At 49.8% G+C, this 16,393-nt stretch overlaps 2 protein-coding genes across 4 annotated transcripts in view; both read right to left on the minus strand.

Annotated features, from left to right (window-relative positions):
- LOC141046911 (uncharacterized) overlaps positions 1–2,301 on the minus strand; it is a 2,577-nt gene extending 276 nt beyond the window's left edge. The window contains exons 1-3 of the mRNA XM_073541711.1: positions 1,542–2,301; positions 1,214–1,373; positions 1–1,108 (exon numbers count right to left, since the gene is read on the minus strand). The exon at positions 1–1,108 is cut by the window's left edge and continues 276 nt beyond it. Of these exons, the coding sequence (XP_073397812.1) occupies positions 1–1,108; positions 1,214–1,373; positions 1,542–1,587 (1,314 nt within the window). The 5' untranslated portion in view covers positions 1,588–2,301. The remainder of the gene's footprint in view (positions 1,109–1,213; positions 1,374–1,541) is intronic.
- Positions 2,302–7,457: 5,156 nt separating this feature from the next.
- LOC141046917 (transmembrane protein 263-like) overlaps positions 7,458–16,393 on the minus strand; it is a 141,622-nt gene continuing 132,686 nt past the window's right edge. For all 3 annotated transcript variants that reach the window (XM_073541731.1, XM_073541732.1, XM_073541733.1), the window contains exon 3: positions 7,458–8,102. In XM_073541731.1, coding sequence (XP_073397832.1) covers positions 7,816–8,102 — 287 coding nt within the window. In that variant the 3' untranslated portion in view covers positions 7,458–7,815. The remainder of the gene's footprint in view (positions 8,103–16,393) is intronic.

Raw genomic sequence — 16,393 nt, forward strand, 5'->3', positions numbered from 1 at the left:
CGTCTTCCTGCTGTCCTCGCTTGAGCCTGAGGACTGGCTAGACCCCGGGGACCGCCTTGAGCCTCTGGAACGCCTTGAGCCTCTGGACTGCCTTGAGCCTCTGGAACGCCTGGAGGCTGGGGACTGGCTGGAGCTGGGGGACCGCCTGGCACTTGTTGACCGCCTGCCAGGATCTTGTTCCAGCTGTGGCATGCTGGAGGTGGTGGATGTCCTGGCAGGGGCCGTAAATATTGAATGCGGGTCCCCCAGCTGATGCTGCTCCGAGGTGGTGGTGGTGGTGGTGGCGGTCCATGCAGGCGTGGTGGCTGTGGCGGTCCATACCGGGGTGGTCCTCCCGCTGGTGGTGGTGGTTGCGGCGCTCAAGGCAGGGGTGGTGACGACGGGCCATCCAGTGGTGGTGGCGGCAGCAGTGGTGGGCCAGGCAGGAGCAGCGCTTGGCATGGTGTTGGCGGGTAAGTGTCCAGCTGCACTCGGACTTGGGGCGGTATATTGGTGTCCGGCGAGGCTTGGAAGTGTGGTGGCTGTGCAGTGATATGCAGCAGAAGTAGGTAATGCTGTAAAACGAGTCAGTGGTGGCACTGGTGGAAATGCCACCACTGACTGCTGCATAATCCTACTCTGCTGCATAGCCTGCATAAAAGCATTGTTGCAGGCCTGCATGACAGTCAACTGGAGGTCAGGGGTAAGGTGTTCCGCCGTGTCCCGAGCTATTTGGGTATAAAAATGATGCGCTGGTCTGGCGAGGTCGACTTCCAGGCGCTCAAGGCGACCCTCGATAGACTTGTAGCGTTGGTCCAAAAGGAGGAAACCACTCTCAAGTCTATCGGAGAGTGCCTTGAGGCTACTCTGAAAGACCGAGCTCAATTCAACGAACTCGGGCATGAGAGGCCTGTCCAAGGTCCTCTGCCGCTGCTGGCGGGAAGTGCCCACAAAACCAGTGGCAGAGACCTGGGACAGGGGAACACCTGAGCGACCAGCTTCCTGGTCTCCAGATGACTGTGGTGCAGACCTGCAAGGTGCTTCCTCGCTGATGGATGGCTGGGAGGGGTCCGGGGCAGCTTGATGAAGGACCGCTTCGGGACCAGGTTGCAGGGTGCTGCTCCAGGTGCTGTGAAAAGAAAAGAAAGAAATTACTACCATAAATTAACAATCGCCAACTCCTGTGGAATAGAAAAGCACAGAATAAAACACAATACAACTAGAAAATACTTACGTTCGGGAGGCAAGGACCGGTCTTAAAAATGCCAAGGCACGATGGTATCGGTACTTCGTGCCGGTCCTTGCCGCAGCACCACTGCGAACCTTATTCTCCTGACGGATATCCCTGTTGAAGCGGTCCTTCATCGAGCGCCAACGGGTTCTGACTTTGTTCACTGTGATGGAAAAAAAAAAAAAAAGAAAAAAAGTAAGACTATGCACTGGAGGCTGTGATCATCCAACTGTGTGTGATGATAGAAACTCCATGGAGTTAATAGCATCACACACAGTTGGGTGATCCCGGCCAAGATCACTGCTGCATCACACTGCATTTAAATACTTACGAAAATCCTTGCGGACCCGGGGAGAGGCGTTGTCCCAGCCATCCATCAGCGATGCGGCCACCTCGTTCCAGAGCCGCCGGATCACCACGTTGTCCGAGTGCAGTTGGTGACGGGTGTCCCACAACGGGACTCGCTCCTGGACTAGACGGATGAGCTCGTCGTTGTCCAGGGCGAGGTCCTCCTCCCGCTGTGGAGCCTAGAAAAGAAAGACAAACATTAATCTTTGAAAGATTTTAAAAAAAAAAATATCGATAACTAGCTGAAGAGCCCGGCGCTGCCCGGGCATAGTAACTAACTGTGGTTAGTTATATAAATTTAAAATTATCCTCCATCCCATAGTCCCGTGCCCATATTCCATCATACATATCCTCCATCCCATAGTCCTGTGCCCATATACCCATCATACATATTCGCCATCTCATATGCCTGTGCCCATATACACATGATACATGTTCGCCATCCCATAGTCCCGTGCCCATATACCATCATACATATCCTCTATCCCGTGCCCATATACCCATCATATATATCCTCCATCCCATAGTCCCGTGCCCATATACCCAAACAAACAAACATACACACACACACACACACACACACAAACACACACACACACACATACACACTTTGAGCCCTAGATATTGATAAACAATCCATGAAAAAATTATTTGTTTTAAATGGAAATAAATGGAAAAAAAACAACAAACATCGAAAAAAACAACCATGAAAATTTAAAAAAAACAAACTAAAAAATACCAAAAAAAAAAAAAAAAAAAAAAAAAAAACCAGACTAGAAAATAAGTAAAAAAAAAAAAAAAACAGTCCGTCTGTACTTACATCACGTCTTCCCGCCCGCACTTGGCCTTGCTGCTCCTGCCGTTCCTCCGGTGGTGGTGGCGTGATGGAGGATGAGCTCTGAAAATTAAACCAAAAAAATTAATCACATGCGTTTATTTTTTCAAATCCATACGGAAGCATAGTACTCACTTCTTCTGCCTCTTGCCCTGTCCCGGGGACATATTCTTCACCAGATGAAGACATGCTGCAATAAAAAAAAAAAGAGACATAAGTACATAGAAATGTATTGAAATTTCAGCCAGACATTAGGTTTTTCATACTTACATTGGTGCAGCTTGTGCTGTGTGTCCACTAGTGAGCAATCCTTAAAGTATTGTGGAATCCCAGTGCCCACACCATTTTATCACCTTGGTTCAATTTTTTTTTTTTACTGTCTAGACCAAATTTCAGTCATGTTTATGTAAAAAACGCATGCGCATAAAAACGCAAGACCATGCGCAAGTATTGCGATCCCATAGGCTCCAATGTGGTGTTTTTGCGCATTCCGTGCGCATTCCGTGCGCATGCGTTGTTTTAACGAGACAGGGCGGAACCAAAAATGCAACATGTTGCGTCTGACGCGCCTGGCGCAAAAGACAAAAAAACGCATGCGCACGAAAGCGCAAATATGCGCAAGACCATGCGCACATCATGTAAAATATAGGTGCGCAGTGCGCATGCGCACTGGTGCGCCCGATGCGCTGCTCACAAAAGCGCTAATGTGAAACCAGCCTAACCGGGCAGGAACTAGCAGAACTTTTATTCTCTGGAAAACTTCTACAGTTGATTATATTTTTGTGTAAAGAAAAAAAAAAGTTAACACGAAAGCCGAAACGTGATAAATTTAGAAAAATATAAAGGCAATAACGTCCAGAGTAGGGAATTCTCTGCATTGATCACCTATAAATTATAATATGAGCGCGGAGGAGCCGGAAGACAGACAAATCCGTCATCCAAGATAGAAAGCCGCTCCCTTAACAAAGGAGAAGATAAGAAGCTTCTGCCGCGCCGCCGCCGAGTTATTCTCTCCTTTATTTGCATAAAACACAAAGTAAGCGAATAGTTCCCATAAATGCGTGAATAGGAGGCTACAAAAATAAAGGCTTAACAGAGAATAATGAGGGACTTTCATGTCTTCTGGCGCATTGTGGGCTCCACATCTCCGGGAATAATGGAAGACTACGGATAGGAAGATGTGGTTAACTTCTCCGAGAGCGAGGGATAAGAGAAAACATTACATTCAACGTTCTTTACATCTTACCCATGGTAACATATATTAACTCTGAGAAAACCATCTCTTCATGGACTTCCCGAGAAGTTCACGATGACTTCTTCTACCGAAGACGATCAACCTGTCAGTGACAGCTGCAAGAACATGGCGACATGAAGGTTAAGGTGACCTAGAAGAATCATGCCCGGCGTGACAGCCCCAGCAGAAGGCCAGATACCAGGAAACCTTCTCGGGGTCTTGGAATTAGTCTTCATGTGTCCAGATCGGAACGGGCTAATGGACACTCGTTTCTGCTTGCTTGGCCTTGAACCAAGACTTTACTTTCCAAACTGCCAGGATTTTTTTTTTTTTTCCGCTGTTGCCTTCAAGAGAAGGACATCTGAGGGTGAACTACAAAACGATGGATTTGACGGGGTCAGACTGGTTAAACGAAAGAGACGTGACCCTCACCGATCTATTAGAGCCCCCGTTCGGGGTTTAGCGGGTTCTTGCTGGTTTCTTTAGGGTCCCTTAGCAACAAACTGGAAATGGCCACCGATTTCTGGAGGTAGCAATGCTGCGTATTCAATGTAGTCACAGAGCCACCAGCTGTGATGGCCGGGGCATCCCGTAATTTTTGGAGCTTTCAACTGAAGGGAGAGTCACTCGCTGGGCACCCAGAACTTGAATCCCCAACTCTGCTCTGGTATTACCGTCCATCTCTACTAAGACTGAGCTGCAGTACCAGACACGACCTGCAGACAAGGATGGTGCTGTGTTTTGGAAGAAAGCAGCCATGTTTTTCTAGAACTCCTTTAATCGTCCTGCCTCCTAATACTAGGACAGAATGGGCAATGACTGCAGGATGTGTTACACATCATGTCGCTGATCTCGCCGCAATATTAACAGAAGATGACAATTTAATAAAGGCGGCAATGAGAGAAAATAAATTAAACTGATTCCAGATATTCATTGCGGAAAAGTAGATGTCACAGTTGATTAATGTACAAAGGATATCAGCCATGTTATTACACCACTGTCAGCGTCCGCGAGATGCGACTTTTGTGTAGTCAGATTAGAGCAGGTACAGACCGGGCTGTGAGGCGGATGAGAGTCCAGATAACGTGCAGGGCAGTGGGCCGTCAGGCTGATGAGAGTCCGGATAACGTGCAGGGCAGTGGGCCGTCAGGCTGATGAGAGTCCGGATAACGTGCAGGGCAGTGGGCCGTCAGGCTGATGAGAGTCTGGATAACGTGCAGGGCAGTGAGCCATCAGGCTGATGAGAGTCCAGATAACGTGCAGGGCAGTGGGCCGTCAGGCTGATGAGAGTCCGGATAACGTACAGGGCAGTGGGCCGTCAGGCTGATGAGAGTCCGGATAACGTGCAGGGCAGTGGGCCGTCAGGCTGATGAGAGTCCGGATAACGTGCAGGGCAGTGGGCCGTCAGGCTGATGAGAGTCCGGATAACGTGTAGGGCAGTGGGCCGTCAGGCTGATGAGAGTCTGGATAACGTGCAGGGCAGTGGGCCGTCAGGCTGATGAGAGTCTGGATAACGTGCAGGGCAGTGAGCCATCAGGCTGATGAGAGTCCAGATAACGTGCAGGGCAGTGGGCCGTCAGGCTGATGAGAGTCCGGATAACGTGCAGGGCAGTGGGCCGTCAGGCTGATGAGAGTCCGGATAACGTGCAGGGCAGTGGGCCGTCAGGCTGATGAGAGTCTGGATTACGTGCAGGGCAGTGAGCCATCAGGCTGATGAGAGTCCAGATAACGTGCAGGGCAGTGGGCCGTCAGACGCAGGTGAGCCTGGATAACGTGCAGGGCAGTGGGCCATCAGGCTGATGAGAGTCCGGATAACGTGCAGGGCAGTGGGCCGTCAGGCTGATGAGAGTCCGGATAACGTGCAGGGCAGTGGGCCGTCAGGCTGATGAGAGTCCGGATAACGTGCAGGGCAGTGGGCCATCAGGCTGATGAGAGTCCGGATAACGTGCAGGGCAGTGGGCCGTCAGGCTGATGAGAGTCCGGATAACGTGCAGGGCAGTGGGCCGTCAGGCTGATGAGAGTCTGGATAACGTGCAGGGCAGTGAGCCATCAGGCTGATGAGAGTCCAGATAACGTGCAGGGCAGTGGGCCGTCAGACGCAGGTGAGCCTGGATAACGTGCAGGGCAGTGGGCCGTCAGGCTGATGAGAGTCCGGATAACGTACAGGGCAGTGGGCCGTCAGACGCTGGTGAGCCCGAATAACGTGCAGGGCAGTGGGCCGTCAGGCTGATGAGAGTCCGGATAACGTACAGGGCAGTGGGCCGTCAGACGCAGGTGAGCCCGAATAACGTGCAGGGCAGTGGGCCGTCAGGCTGATGAGAGTCCAGATAACGTGCAGGGCAGTGGGCCGTCAGACGCAGGTGAGCCCGAATAACGTGCAGGGCAGTGGGCCGTCAGGCTGATGAGAGTCTGGATAACGTGCAGGGCAGTGGGCCGTCAGGCTGATGAGAGTCTGGATAACGTGCTGGGCTGTGATCCGTTAGGTGGATGCGAGTCCGGATAACGTGTCAGGCTGTGATCTGTGAGGCGGATGTGAGCTGTCAGGCAGATGTGAGCCCGGTTAATGTGCTCTAAATTCTATGCTGACAATTTTCCTAATCAAAGACTAGAACTCAATCTTTCCTTATCCAATGCTCCCAATGATCTGCATAGAGATTAATGGTCAAATTTCCACCACTAGGGGGAACTCCGGAGTTGACTGCATACTACTTGTATACTGAGCTCCCCTTAGTGGTGTCTGCAGGCAGATTAGTATTTATAACATACCCATCCTTTCCCAAAAACCTGTAGAGAAACACGATCTTACTGTTCCCTCCATAAAAAGTTAAACGTGCACCTATCAGTCTAATATGTCCAGGAACAGTCATGATTCTCATGCTCTGTAACTTGCCTTGCCCCTTTTTTGAGTAGGTGGTTCCTTTTCAGCATTCTGACAGCATTTTAGGTGCAGGAACTTCCTTTCCCCTCATTTGTCAGGCATCGATGACTCGCTGGCCATGAACTGATGGCTGTGCGCAGTTTGACAGACAGGTGTGAATGTGCAAATGCCCCCCAGTACCCGCTCATGTATAGAGGTAAAGCCCCTCACTTCCTATAGACAGGGAAAGCTCAAACTGACTTGGTTTTCCAATTGGTGAATTCGCGCAGTTCATCCATTTGTCTCCAAAACTTCTGTTCTAAAATAAATTTTTTGGTTCCCTATGAGAATAATGCAGCGACGCGACCCGGGTTCACTTACTTTCAATATAAGTGATGGTGCCAACTTGCTGGTCATTCTTGGATGTAACATTTCATACTTTCTTGCCCAATCCTTGCATGAATGTTTAGGGGGGAGGTTGGGAATAAAAGCAGAAGCTTATCTTAAAAGAGGTCTTTAACTCGGACAACCCATCTCCATATCAAGGCATAAGGACTTCATAGATGGGGGTCCGCATGCTCGGGATCCCGTGAGGTTAGGGAGTCAGTGCAAAGATCCATGGTCGGCTCACGCGCTGGAGCCCTTCGCTTGCGGACGCTTCCCCTTGTGAGTAACAGATTGATTTTACTACCTGGACATCCAGAGATCACCACTGAGTGCCAGGAAAGGATTGCGCAAACTGTCAAGTGTCCCGTGTACCTTCCAGATATGGTGGTCAGGACACAACCGCAGCCGCCACTATGGCTGCACTATATTATATGACCCGCTAATGTAAAAGAGTGACAGAGAAATCACTGAGATCTTGCCGATTAGGACAGTGAAAAGTACACCGGTCCGGGGGCTACTGGTGCCTTAGGCACCTGCCGCTATTGCCTTCCCATAGTCCCAGCCAAGAACCAGCTCACTCAAAGTATTCATTGATTGATGCAAGTACATTTCCTGTACAACGCTGTGGAACACGTCAGCGCTATATAAATAATGGGTTAGCAATAAATACGACAATGCTTTGCTCTAGTACAATTATGTCCTAACCTACAATGTCCGCCACTGACTTGATACCGGTTCTCGAGTTGCATTGATTTTTGCTTCTAGTTTGACTCTGATCTTGTTGGAGGTTGTGAGAACCCGCTCTTCGTCAGCTCCGGGACCCATGACATATTACAGGTGATCGAGTGCTCACAACCGGGACCTGAACATGGTGGAGACGGACGCTCTTCCTGATGTGTCTCAGGCAGTTCAACAGAGGAGACGGCGAGCAAGAAGTCATTCGATTAATCAAACTTGTCCTTTTTCTTAGGGACAAAGGACACTTTGCTGGCGACGGCAGATCCGACAGCCCCAACTCCGCCAGTCACTACAGACACGCCACCTTTAACCAGTCCCACACCGGCAGCTGGCACGCTGGTGACCGCCGTCTTCGTCAGCTCCAAGCTCCTACTTCCTACCCAAGCAACACCTCCGAGAGTGGCTCCGACTGCACCTCTGGTCATTGAGTATAGTCCCCCTGTGACTCTCCAGATGACCCCTGCCGGTGGGTCAGGGTGATCTTTCAGAGAATCTGTGCAGGAAAAAAAAGAGAAAAACATCAAAGTTATACAAATGTGCAAGCAGATTACGGTTGAGCGCCAGTTGTCTTTTCAACTCGGAAGGAACCGACGGACCGACTTATCATACCACATGTCCATAGCTTCACCCGTCGCAAATGCCTAAAGCTCCCACCCAATGTGAAGACTCCGTTAGATGTGAAGACTTATTTTACTATCACACATCTGTTGGAACTGATCTATCCCGGTGATTCCTACTTGTGCCAAAACTCAACCGAAATCGTCCAGGGTTAGCGGTGCAATCAGTATTTCCACCTTCTACAGATTGCCGTCATTTGATGGCCGTGGTTCATTCAATCTAAATGGACCATAAATCCACGAACCACAAATGGATGCAGTGATGTCACCGGAACAAAAGTAACCTATCCCTCAATAATTGGTAAAACGACCCCTAATATTAACCCCGACAGCTACTGTATCATGAGTTGGTTGGATTTTGCCTGCACCGTCACGGCCTGACTTTCCAGTACAACTCTTAGCGTTGATCAATCATTATTTATTCCATACGTTCCAGTAAGTAAATCACACAGGGGACGTAACTATAGAAAATCCCTGTCATCCGGCTAATGTGAACCTGATCAATAGGACAGCCCGGCGTTGTGTGCTAATGGCTTCATTCACTAACTAACGCCAATGATCAATGGCAAAAAGACATTTGTCCTGGATGTCCGACCCGCGGAAGATCAATCAGAGCTGATATGTTGCAGAGTTATGGTGCAGCGATGCATTACTGGGAAATAACTTTTACCTATCTATCTAATAGGGCTTACGGGGCAGTGTAATGGGATGGCGGCCATTAGCGGGTATCCAGCATCGGCCAGATCAAAGTAAGAAATGTGTCTCTGTGTAGCAAAAGGTTCAAAGAATTCCTACGGTCTTGTAAGAGTCTTTTAAGATGATAGAAGAATCACACAAGGGCATGCACCTCCACCGCGACCAGAGTACGGAGTCCAGAGGACCTAAAGAATCTTCCTACGAAAGGGGAGATGGCCCAAGGCTCGTGGAAGAGTTGTCAAATCTGTCAGGTGCCTTTGAAGCCTCACGGGAAAGCAGAGTTTCCAGAAGGTTTCTTCTAGGTGATGTTGGGATGCTCCATCATCAGATGATGCCCGTGAGGCACAGTGAAATATGGGGCTTGGCCCCCAAAAAATAGGCGCGTAGTTTTGAATAAAATGTCAGGAGAACTGGCGCATGCGCACTGAGTTTCGAGGTAGGATGTCTCTCGTGAAGTCTTAATGTTTGGAATGTTCTGAGACAGAAGGCGGATATTGATTTTAGAAAAGACTACAAGGTGTAAAAATGGGTCAGAACATCCTACAAGTGCATATTAGTAGCGTCTTACCTTCATGCTACACATCTCTCACCCTTAAATTAAAAATTGTCTAACCCTTTTACAGCTGGTGGAGGCCTCTGCACAAAATATTTGTTGGTGTCCACCCAGAGGCGTATCTAGGGGGGGCAGCCGGGGCATGTGCCCCGGGCGCAGCCAGCAGGGGGGCGCATTTGGCTCCAATGTGGTGGTCCACAGTGTCTCCCCCGGTGGCTGCATTCTGCCTCCCCCCGGACTGGGAGTCGGCAGTTCTCTGAGCTGGCTGTCAAGCTGACAGGCTGCAGCGCGCCGGCTCCCAGGGATCAATTGTACTCACGTCTAGCAGATGCAAGTACACAACTGAGGCTCTGACCGCTGGGTCACGTGATCACGCTGCTGACGTCACTCTCCGGCGCGCAGGAGAGGCTCGGTGGTAAGTGCTCCTGTCGTTGTGGAGTTGAAGACACTGAAGATTCAGCGTGGGTGGGGTGTGTGTGTATATGAATATTTATTCAGTGTTTGGGGGGAATTATAATGTGTGTGGTTAGAGATGTATTCAGTGTGTGTGTGTTGGGGGGTCAGGATTTATTCAGTGTGTGTGTGGGGGGATTTATTCAGTGTCTGTGTTGGGGGGGTCAGGATATATTCCGTGTTTGGGAGGTCCGGGATTTATTCAGGGTGTGGGGGGGTTGGATTTATTCAGTGTGTGTGTGTTGGGGGGGTCAGGATTTATTCCGTGTTTCGGAGGTCAGGGATTTATTCAGTGTGGGGGGGTTGGATTTAATCAATGTGTGGGGGGGGGGATTTATTCAGTGTGGGGGGGTTATTCAGTGTGTGTGTGGGGGGGTGGATTTACTCAATGTGTGTGTGGGGGGGGATTTATTCAGTGTGTGTGTCTATGGGATTGGGGTGGCAGGATTTATTCAGTGTGTGTGGGGGGTTATTCAGTGTGTGTGTGGGGGTCTGGAATTTATTTACTGTGTGTGGGGCAGGGTGCATTTATTTTGTGTGGAGGGGGATGGATTTATTCTGTCGGAAGGGGAGTGGATGTAATCTGTGGGGGTTGATTGGGAGATGGGATGTGTGAGGAGGAACTATGGGGAACGAGGGTAATGGGGTGTGTGGACACAGTATGTGGGGCCGGGGGGATGTGTGGGGAGTGAGGGGGTAATTAAGTGAGGAGACAGTATAGTTAGCAAGGAGGACTTACATGAGGAGGTAACAAGAAATGTGAGGAGACAGTATGGGGGGGGGGAAGAATAGATACTGAGTAGTGTGAGGGTAACAGCCAAAAGGAGACAGCGTGCCAAGTTAGTCCTCTTCCTCTCTGAAGAGACAATTTGTATAATTAGCATATTTCCCAGAGGAGCATTGCGGCTTTAAGTCTCCTCACCTCGACATGCTTAGCATGTCATTCTCCGCAAGGAGAAATGATACTTCTTGGATATAAGTAGGGGGAGTGTAATGAAGGGGCACAGTATAGAGACTGAGCTCTATAGGAGGGACACAGCATGAGAAGACAGTGTGAAATATGAAAAAGAGAGAGGGCAGTGTAGAGGGCATGTACCATAAGAGGGATAGTGAGGGTCATATTTTGTGCTGGGAATCTAGTGAGGGGCAAATATTTATTTAGGGGCTCAGCTTAGGGCTGATATTTTTTATTCAGGAGCATTATAATGACACTGGTATCTTTAAGGGCGTTGTGTCGGGATGTGCTGCAGAAGATGGAAGTCTGCAGAAACTAGCCCTGGCTGTGGATGATAAGCGTCATCATGGCATCTGGACAAGATGAAAAGAACGAGGCGACTCCAGAGACTACGTTATCTATACGGTACCTGGATGTAAATTTTTTTTTTGTGATACTGACTAATTCTCATATTTTTATTTATGTTAGAAACATTAAAAGGGGTTGTCCAGGTTTCTGATATTTCTGCAGTCATTCTATGTGACTGCAGACTTCTGAACTCTCACAGTGCACACTGCACGCTGCCAGGATTCTCTGGTGGTTGGTGATTTGCAGACATGCGGTCACTTGCTGACTAGACGTGTGTGGCCTCATTCAATAAAAGTGAATTGACTGAGGTCGGACAGGTCTAGTCAGAATGTGGCCAAAAGTGCACAAATCACATACTTGTGCTGACATGAACGTCCACTCTTGCCACCGGCAAAGGAGAATCCTAAAAGTGTGCAGTGCTTGCGCTGTGAGAATTCAGAAGTCTGCAGTTGCATTGAATGACTCCAGACTTTCATCTCAAACCTGGAGGAGCCCTTAAATTATAAAAGGAAGCCCTGTAGCCAGTCCTAACAACGTGTAATATCCTAGCTGTCAGGATTCAGGTTCCAGCACTCATATGTGATTTTCATACTGTCTCGTGACAACTGCTTCTCTCAGTTTTTCACTGAACATTGAGAGAATTAGGAAGAGCAGCTCGTCGTTGGTGTCCACCACTACCCGAGATACCACAATTGGTCTCACATGCAAGTGACTATTGGAGTTTAGGGGGCTGTAAAGCCAGGGACGTCTTTAGAGAGAGCCACAGGTTTGCGTGACCACTTCTCCATCTGTCCCTGGCTTGATAGCTTTACCGAGGGTGGCCTTGGTCCCAGAACCCAGGTCCTACTTATCTCTAGATTGGGCGTCGCGTTACCATTTGTCCGGCTTTATTCGTCACGTCTAAGCAGAGACCGTCTCCTAAACGTCTAAGATCAGTGCACCCCTTTAATGTCGGCTTAATCTTCAGGAAGCCAGGAACATAAAATTAAAAGATGAAAACAGACATCGTAAAAGTTCCACGTGAGGAACGTGAGCTCAGACAAATGGATATTTCATAGAATTTCACAGAACTTCAAAGCTCTCGCTGCCCGCGCCGAGCGGAGCTACAGAGATGATGTTGGTGGCAAAGCGTTATGTGATTCTGACGGCAAGGAGAATACTTTGATAATGAAAGCGATAAGCTCTGCGGGGGCGCGGGGGGCGACTCGGGGAATTAAGAAAGAAGAGTGAAATGAAAATTATTGCAGGGATATGCCAAATTTTCAAGAGGAACCAGAACGCTCGAAGTCTAACGCCGATTGCAGATGATGTCTATGAAGGATCGAGTACGGACCACAATTCACTCCTGATCATGGGGTCTCCAGCACCGAACGTCACAGCTTTGTAGGCCTATAGGGATAGGTCATCACTATCAGACTGGTGGTGTACGGCACAAGGCACTTAAAAGCCTCGGTGGTGCCGGGTGTCCGACCTCCACCAATCTGATATTGATGATGATGTGATCTCCAGGAAAGCCTTGACTGTGTTCAGTTTCCCTGCAGTGCCCCCACAGGAGAATTGAAGTATTACACCATACAGATCAATGTACTGTCTGTGTAATACAGGACCGGATGCTCTCGTCACCAGATCACATCTCCTCTTTTTCAATCTTTCTTATTTGTGGATGTGATTTTTTTTTTGGGGGGGATAACCCCTTTAACTCATGACAAGCCGAGACTGCAGTTTTTTCCATGGACCCCTCTCTTTGTATGGAGGCTAATAAACCTCATCAGTGTCACATCCAGTCTGGACACACTAGTCCTTCTCCTTTATGCCCGTTCTGCAGGATACTGCCTGGTAAACAGTGCCGGGTTCCGTAGCTGCCGAGGGCGGTGACCCTGTGTGCTCCTCACGGTGCTACCTTCATGCACTACGTAGTAATTAAGTCTGAAAACATCAGTGCCGCGGCGATGTTGCCGGAGGATCAGAGACTTGACTCTGGGAGGAAAGTATGTCAGTAGAAGCGGCTGTAGCCGGGCGCTGAGCACCGCAACGCTCCGGCAGGTGCCACCTCCTGCACGCACTGCTTGACCCAGCAATCTCAGTGCTGCCTCGTCTTACAATGAACCATTTTCCAGCCGACGTGTCTATGCTGGAGCCGCAGTACGCAGCCACCATGCAGGCAAACATCTGTGAAGCCAGCAGATATCGGGTCTGGCTGCACACTTTGGGTGGGTAGAGGCCAAGATCTGAGGAGATATCCAAGTATCAATGCAGTCAATCATGTCGGATATTTTATGGGGACTGGAAATGGAGCTCGGGCTCCCGTTATGTGATCCATAAGTCTTCATAAGGTATAATTACAGAGTTTATTTTTCTGGAACAACCCTTTAACCCTACCTGACGTATATATCCGCCATGAACGCTGGTAAATTAATACTCTATGACAGATATATACATCACGGTGATCGGGTGGCTACTGCTAGCCGAGCTCCTGCTGAGACTACAGAAAACAGTGAAATAACCAATTGTAACCCCTTAGATGCCACAGTCAATTGTGACCGAGGCATCCAAGCAGTTAGATAGAAGGAGGGAGCTCTGTGTCAGCCCACGTGACTAGACTGGGTCTAATAATGCCCGGGCGTCCTGCTCTTCGTCCTCCCACGAGACACAGCCAGAAGCTCCATCGTTACGCTGGCAAACATTATACGCTACAATACAAGGACATTTGGGTTCAGGTCACAGAGAGGAACAAAAGTGAAACCTAAAGAGAAATAAACATCTAAATTGAACAAAAAAAAGCAACCAAAAGACATTTGTAACGAGGGCGAAGAGATACATGACAAAGTTCACGGAGTCAGATTGGGACATTTGTCCTGAGCCCATGGCATCTCTATACGTGACGTCCACCGCACGGGGTCCTTCACGCTTTTTATGCCTGTTCACACTCAGTCACAATGGGAATTGTGGAGACATGAAATATAGAACGTCGTTCTGTGACATAGAAAAAAACTGAACAGGAATCCAAAGTCTCCAGAACACGGAGGAGACGATCGTATGTCAGCAGAGGAAAGAAAGACGTCTACTGTCCGTCCATCTGATCAATATGGTCTTCATAAGGAAACTGATGGAGATTCAGACTTAAAGGGGTTGTTCTCTTTCATTTATGTTCCTCCCTTGGCTCCAGTTTGTCATAAAACAACAAGCTGCGCTCTACTCATTTTCCCCAGGTCTGCCGGCGAAACTCCTCTGCTACTCCCGGTGTCTGGCATCGGCTTCGGTAGCCAATCAGTGAGCTCAGCTGCTCTGTTAGTGTAGACAGAAGACCGCGCTCAGAGCTCTGCTGCTCTGTTAGTGTAGACAGAAGACCGCGCTCAGAGCTCAGCTGCTCTGTTAGTGTAGACAGAAGACCGCGCTCAGAGCTCAGCTGCTCTGTTAGTGTAGACAGAAGACCGCGCTCAGAGCTCAGCTGCTCTGTTAGTGTAGACAGAAGACCGCGCTCAGAGCTCAGCTGCTCTGTTAGTGTAGACAGAAGACCGCGCTCAGAGCTCAGCTGCTCTGTTAGTGTAGACAGAAGACCGCGCTCAGAGCTCAGCTGCTCTGTTAGTGTAGACAGAAGACCGCGCTGAGAGCTCAGCTGCTCTGTTAGTGTAGACAGAAGACCGCGCTCAGAGCTCAGCTGCTCTGTTAGTGTAGACAGAAGACCGCGCTCAGAGCTCAGCTGCTCTGTTAGTGTAGACAGAAGACCGCGCTCAGAGCTCAGCCTCTCTGTTAGTGTAGACAGAAGACCGCGCTCAGAGCTCAGCTGCTCTGTTAGTGTAGACAGAAGACCGCGCTCAGAGCTCAGCTGCTCTGTTAGTGTAGACAGAAGACCGCGCTCAGAGCTCAGCTGCTCTGTTAGTGTAGACAGAAGACCGCGCTCAGAGCTCAGCCTCTCTGTTAGTGTAGACAGAAGACCGCGCTCAGAGCTCAGCTGCTCTGTTAGTGTAGACAGAAGACCGCGCTCAGAGCTCAGCTGCTCTGTTAGTGTAGACAGAAGACCGCGCTGAGAGCTCAGCTGCTCTGTTAGTGTAGACAGAAGACCGCGCTCAGAGCTCAGCTGCTCTGTTAGTGTAGACAGAAGACCGCGCTCAGAGCTCAGCTGCTCTGTTAGTGTAGACAGAAGACCGCGCTCAGAGCTCAGCCTCTCTGTTAGTGTAGACAGAAGACCGCGCTCAGAGCTCAGCTGCTCTGTTAGTGTAGACAGAAGACCGCGCTGAGAGCTCAGCCTCTCTGTTAGTGTAGACAGAAGACCGCGCTCAGAGCTCAGCTGCTCTGTTAGTGTAGACAGAAGACCGCGCTCAGAGCTCAGCCTCTCTGTTAGTGTAGACAGAAGACCGCGCTCAGAGCTCAGCTGCTCTGTTAGTGTAGACAGAAGACCGCTCTCAGAGCTCAGCTGCTGTTAGCGTAGACAGAAGACCGCGCTCAGAGCTCAGCTGCTCTGTTAGCGTAGACAGAAGACCGCGCTCAGAGCTCAGCTGCTCTGTTAGCGTAGACAGAAGACCGCGCTCAGGGCTCAGCTGCTCTGTTAGTGTAGACAGAAGACCGCGCTCAGAGCTCAGCCTCTCTGTTAGTGTAGACAGAAGACCGCGCTCAGAGCTCAGCCTCTCTGTTAGTGTAGACAGAAGACCGCGCTCAGAGCTCAGCTGCTCTGTTAGTGTAGACAGAAGACCGCTCTCAGAGCTCAGCTGCTGTTAGCGTAGACAGAAGACCGCGCTCAGAGCTCAGCTGCTCTGTTAGCGTAGACAGAAGACCGCGCTCAGAGCTCAGCTGCTCTGTTAGCGTAGACAGAAGACCGCGCTCAGAGCTCAGCTGCTCTGTTAGTGTAGACAGAAGACCGTGCTCAGAGCTCAGCTGCTCTGTTAGCGTAGACAGAAGACCGCGCTCAGAGCTCAGCTGCTCTGTTAGCGTAGACAGAAGACCGCGCTCAGAGCTCAGCTGCTCTGTTAGTGTAGACAGAAGACCGCGCTCAGAGCTCAGCTGCTGTTAGCGTAGACAGAAGACCGCGCTCAGAGCTCAGCTGCTCTGTTAGCGTAGACAGAAGACCGCGCTCAGAGCTCAGCTGCTCTGTTAGTGTGGACAGAAGACCGCGCTCAGAGCTCAGCTGCTCTGTTAGTGTAGACAGAAGACCGCGCTCAGAGCTC

Source organism: Dendrobates tinctorius, unplaced genomic scaffold, assembly GCF_039654945.1.
Source record: "Dendrobates tinctorius isolate UK_male_01 unplaced genomic scaffold, ASM3965494v1 ptg000124l, whole genome shotgun sequence".
Lineage (NCBI taxonomy): Eukaryota > Metazoa > Chordata > Amphibia > Anura > Dendrobatidae > Dendrobates > Dendrobates tinctorius.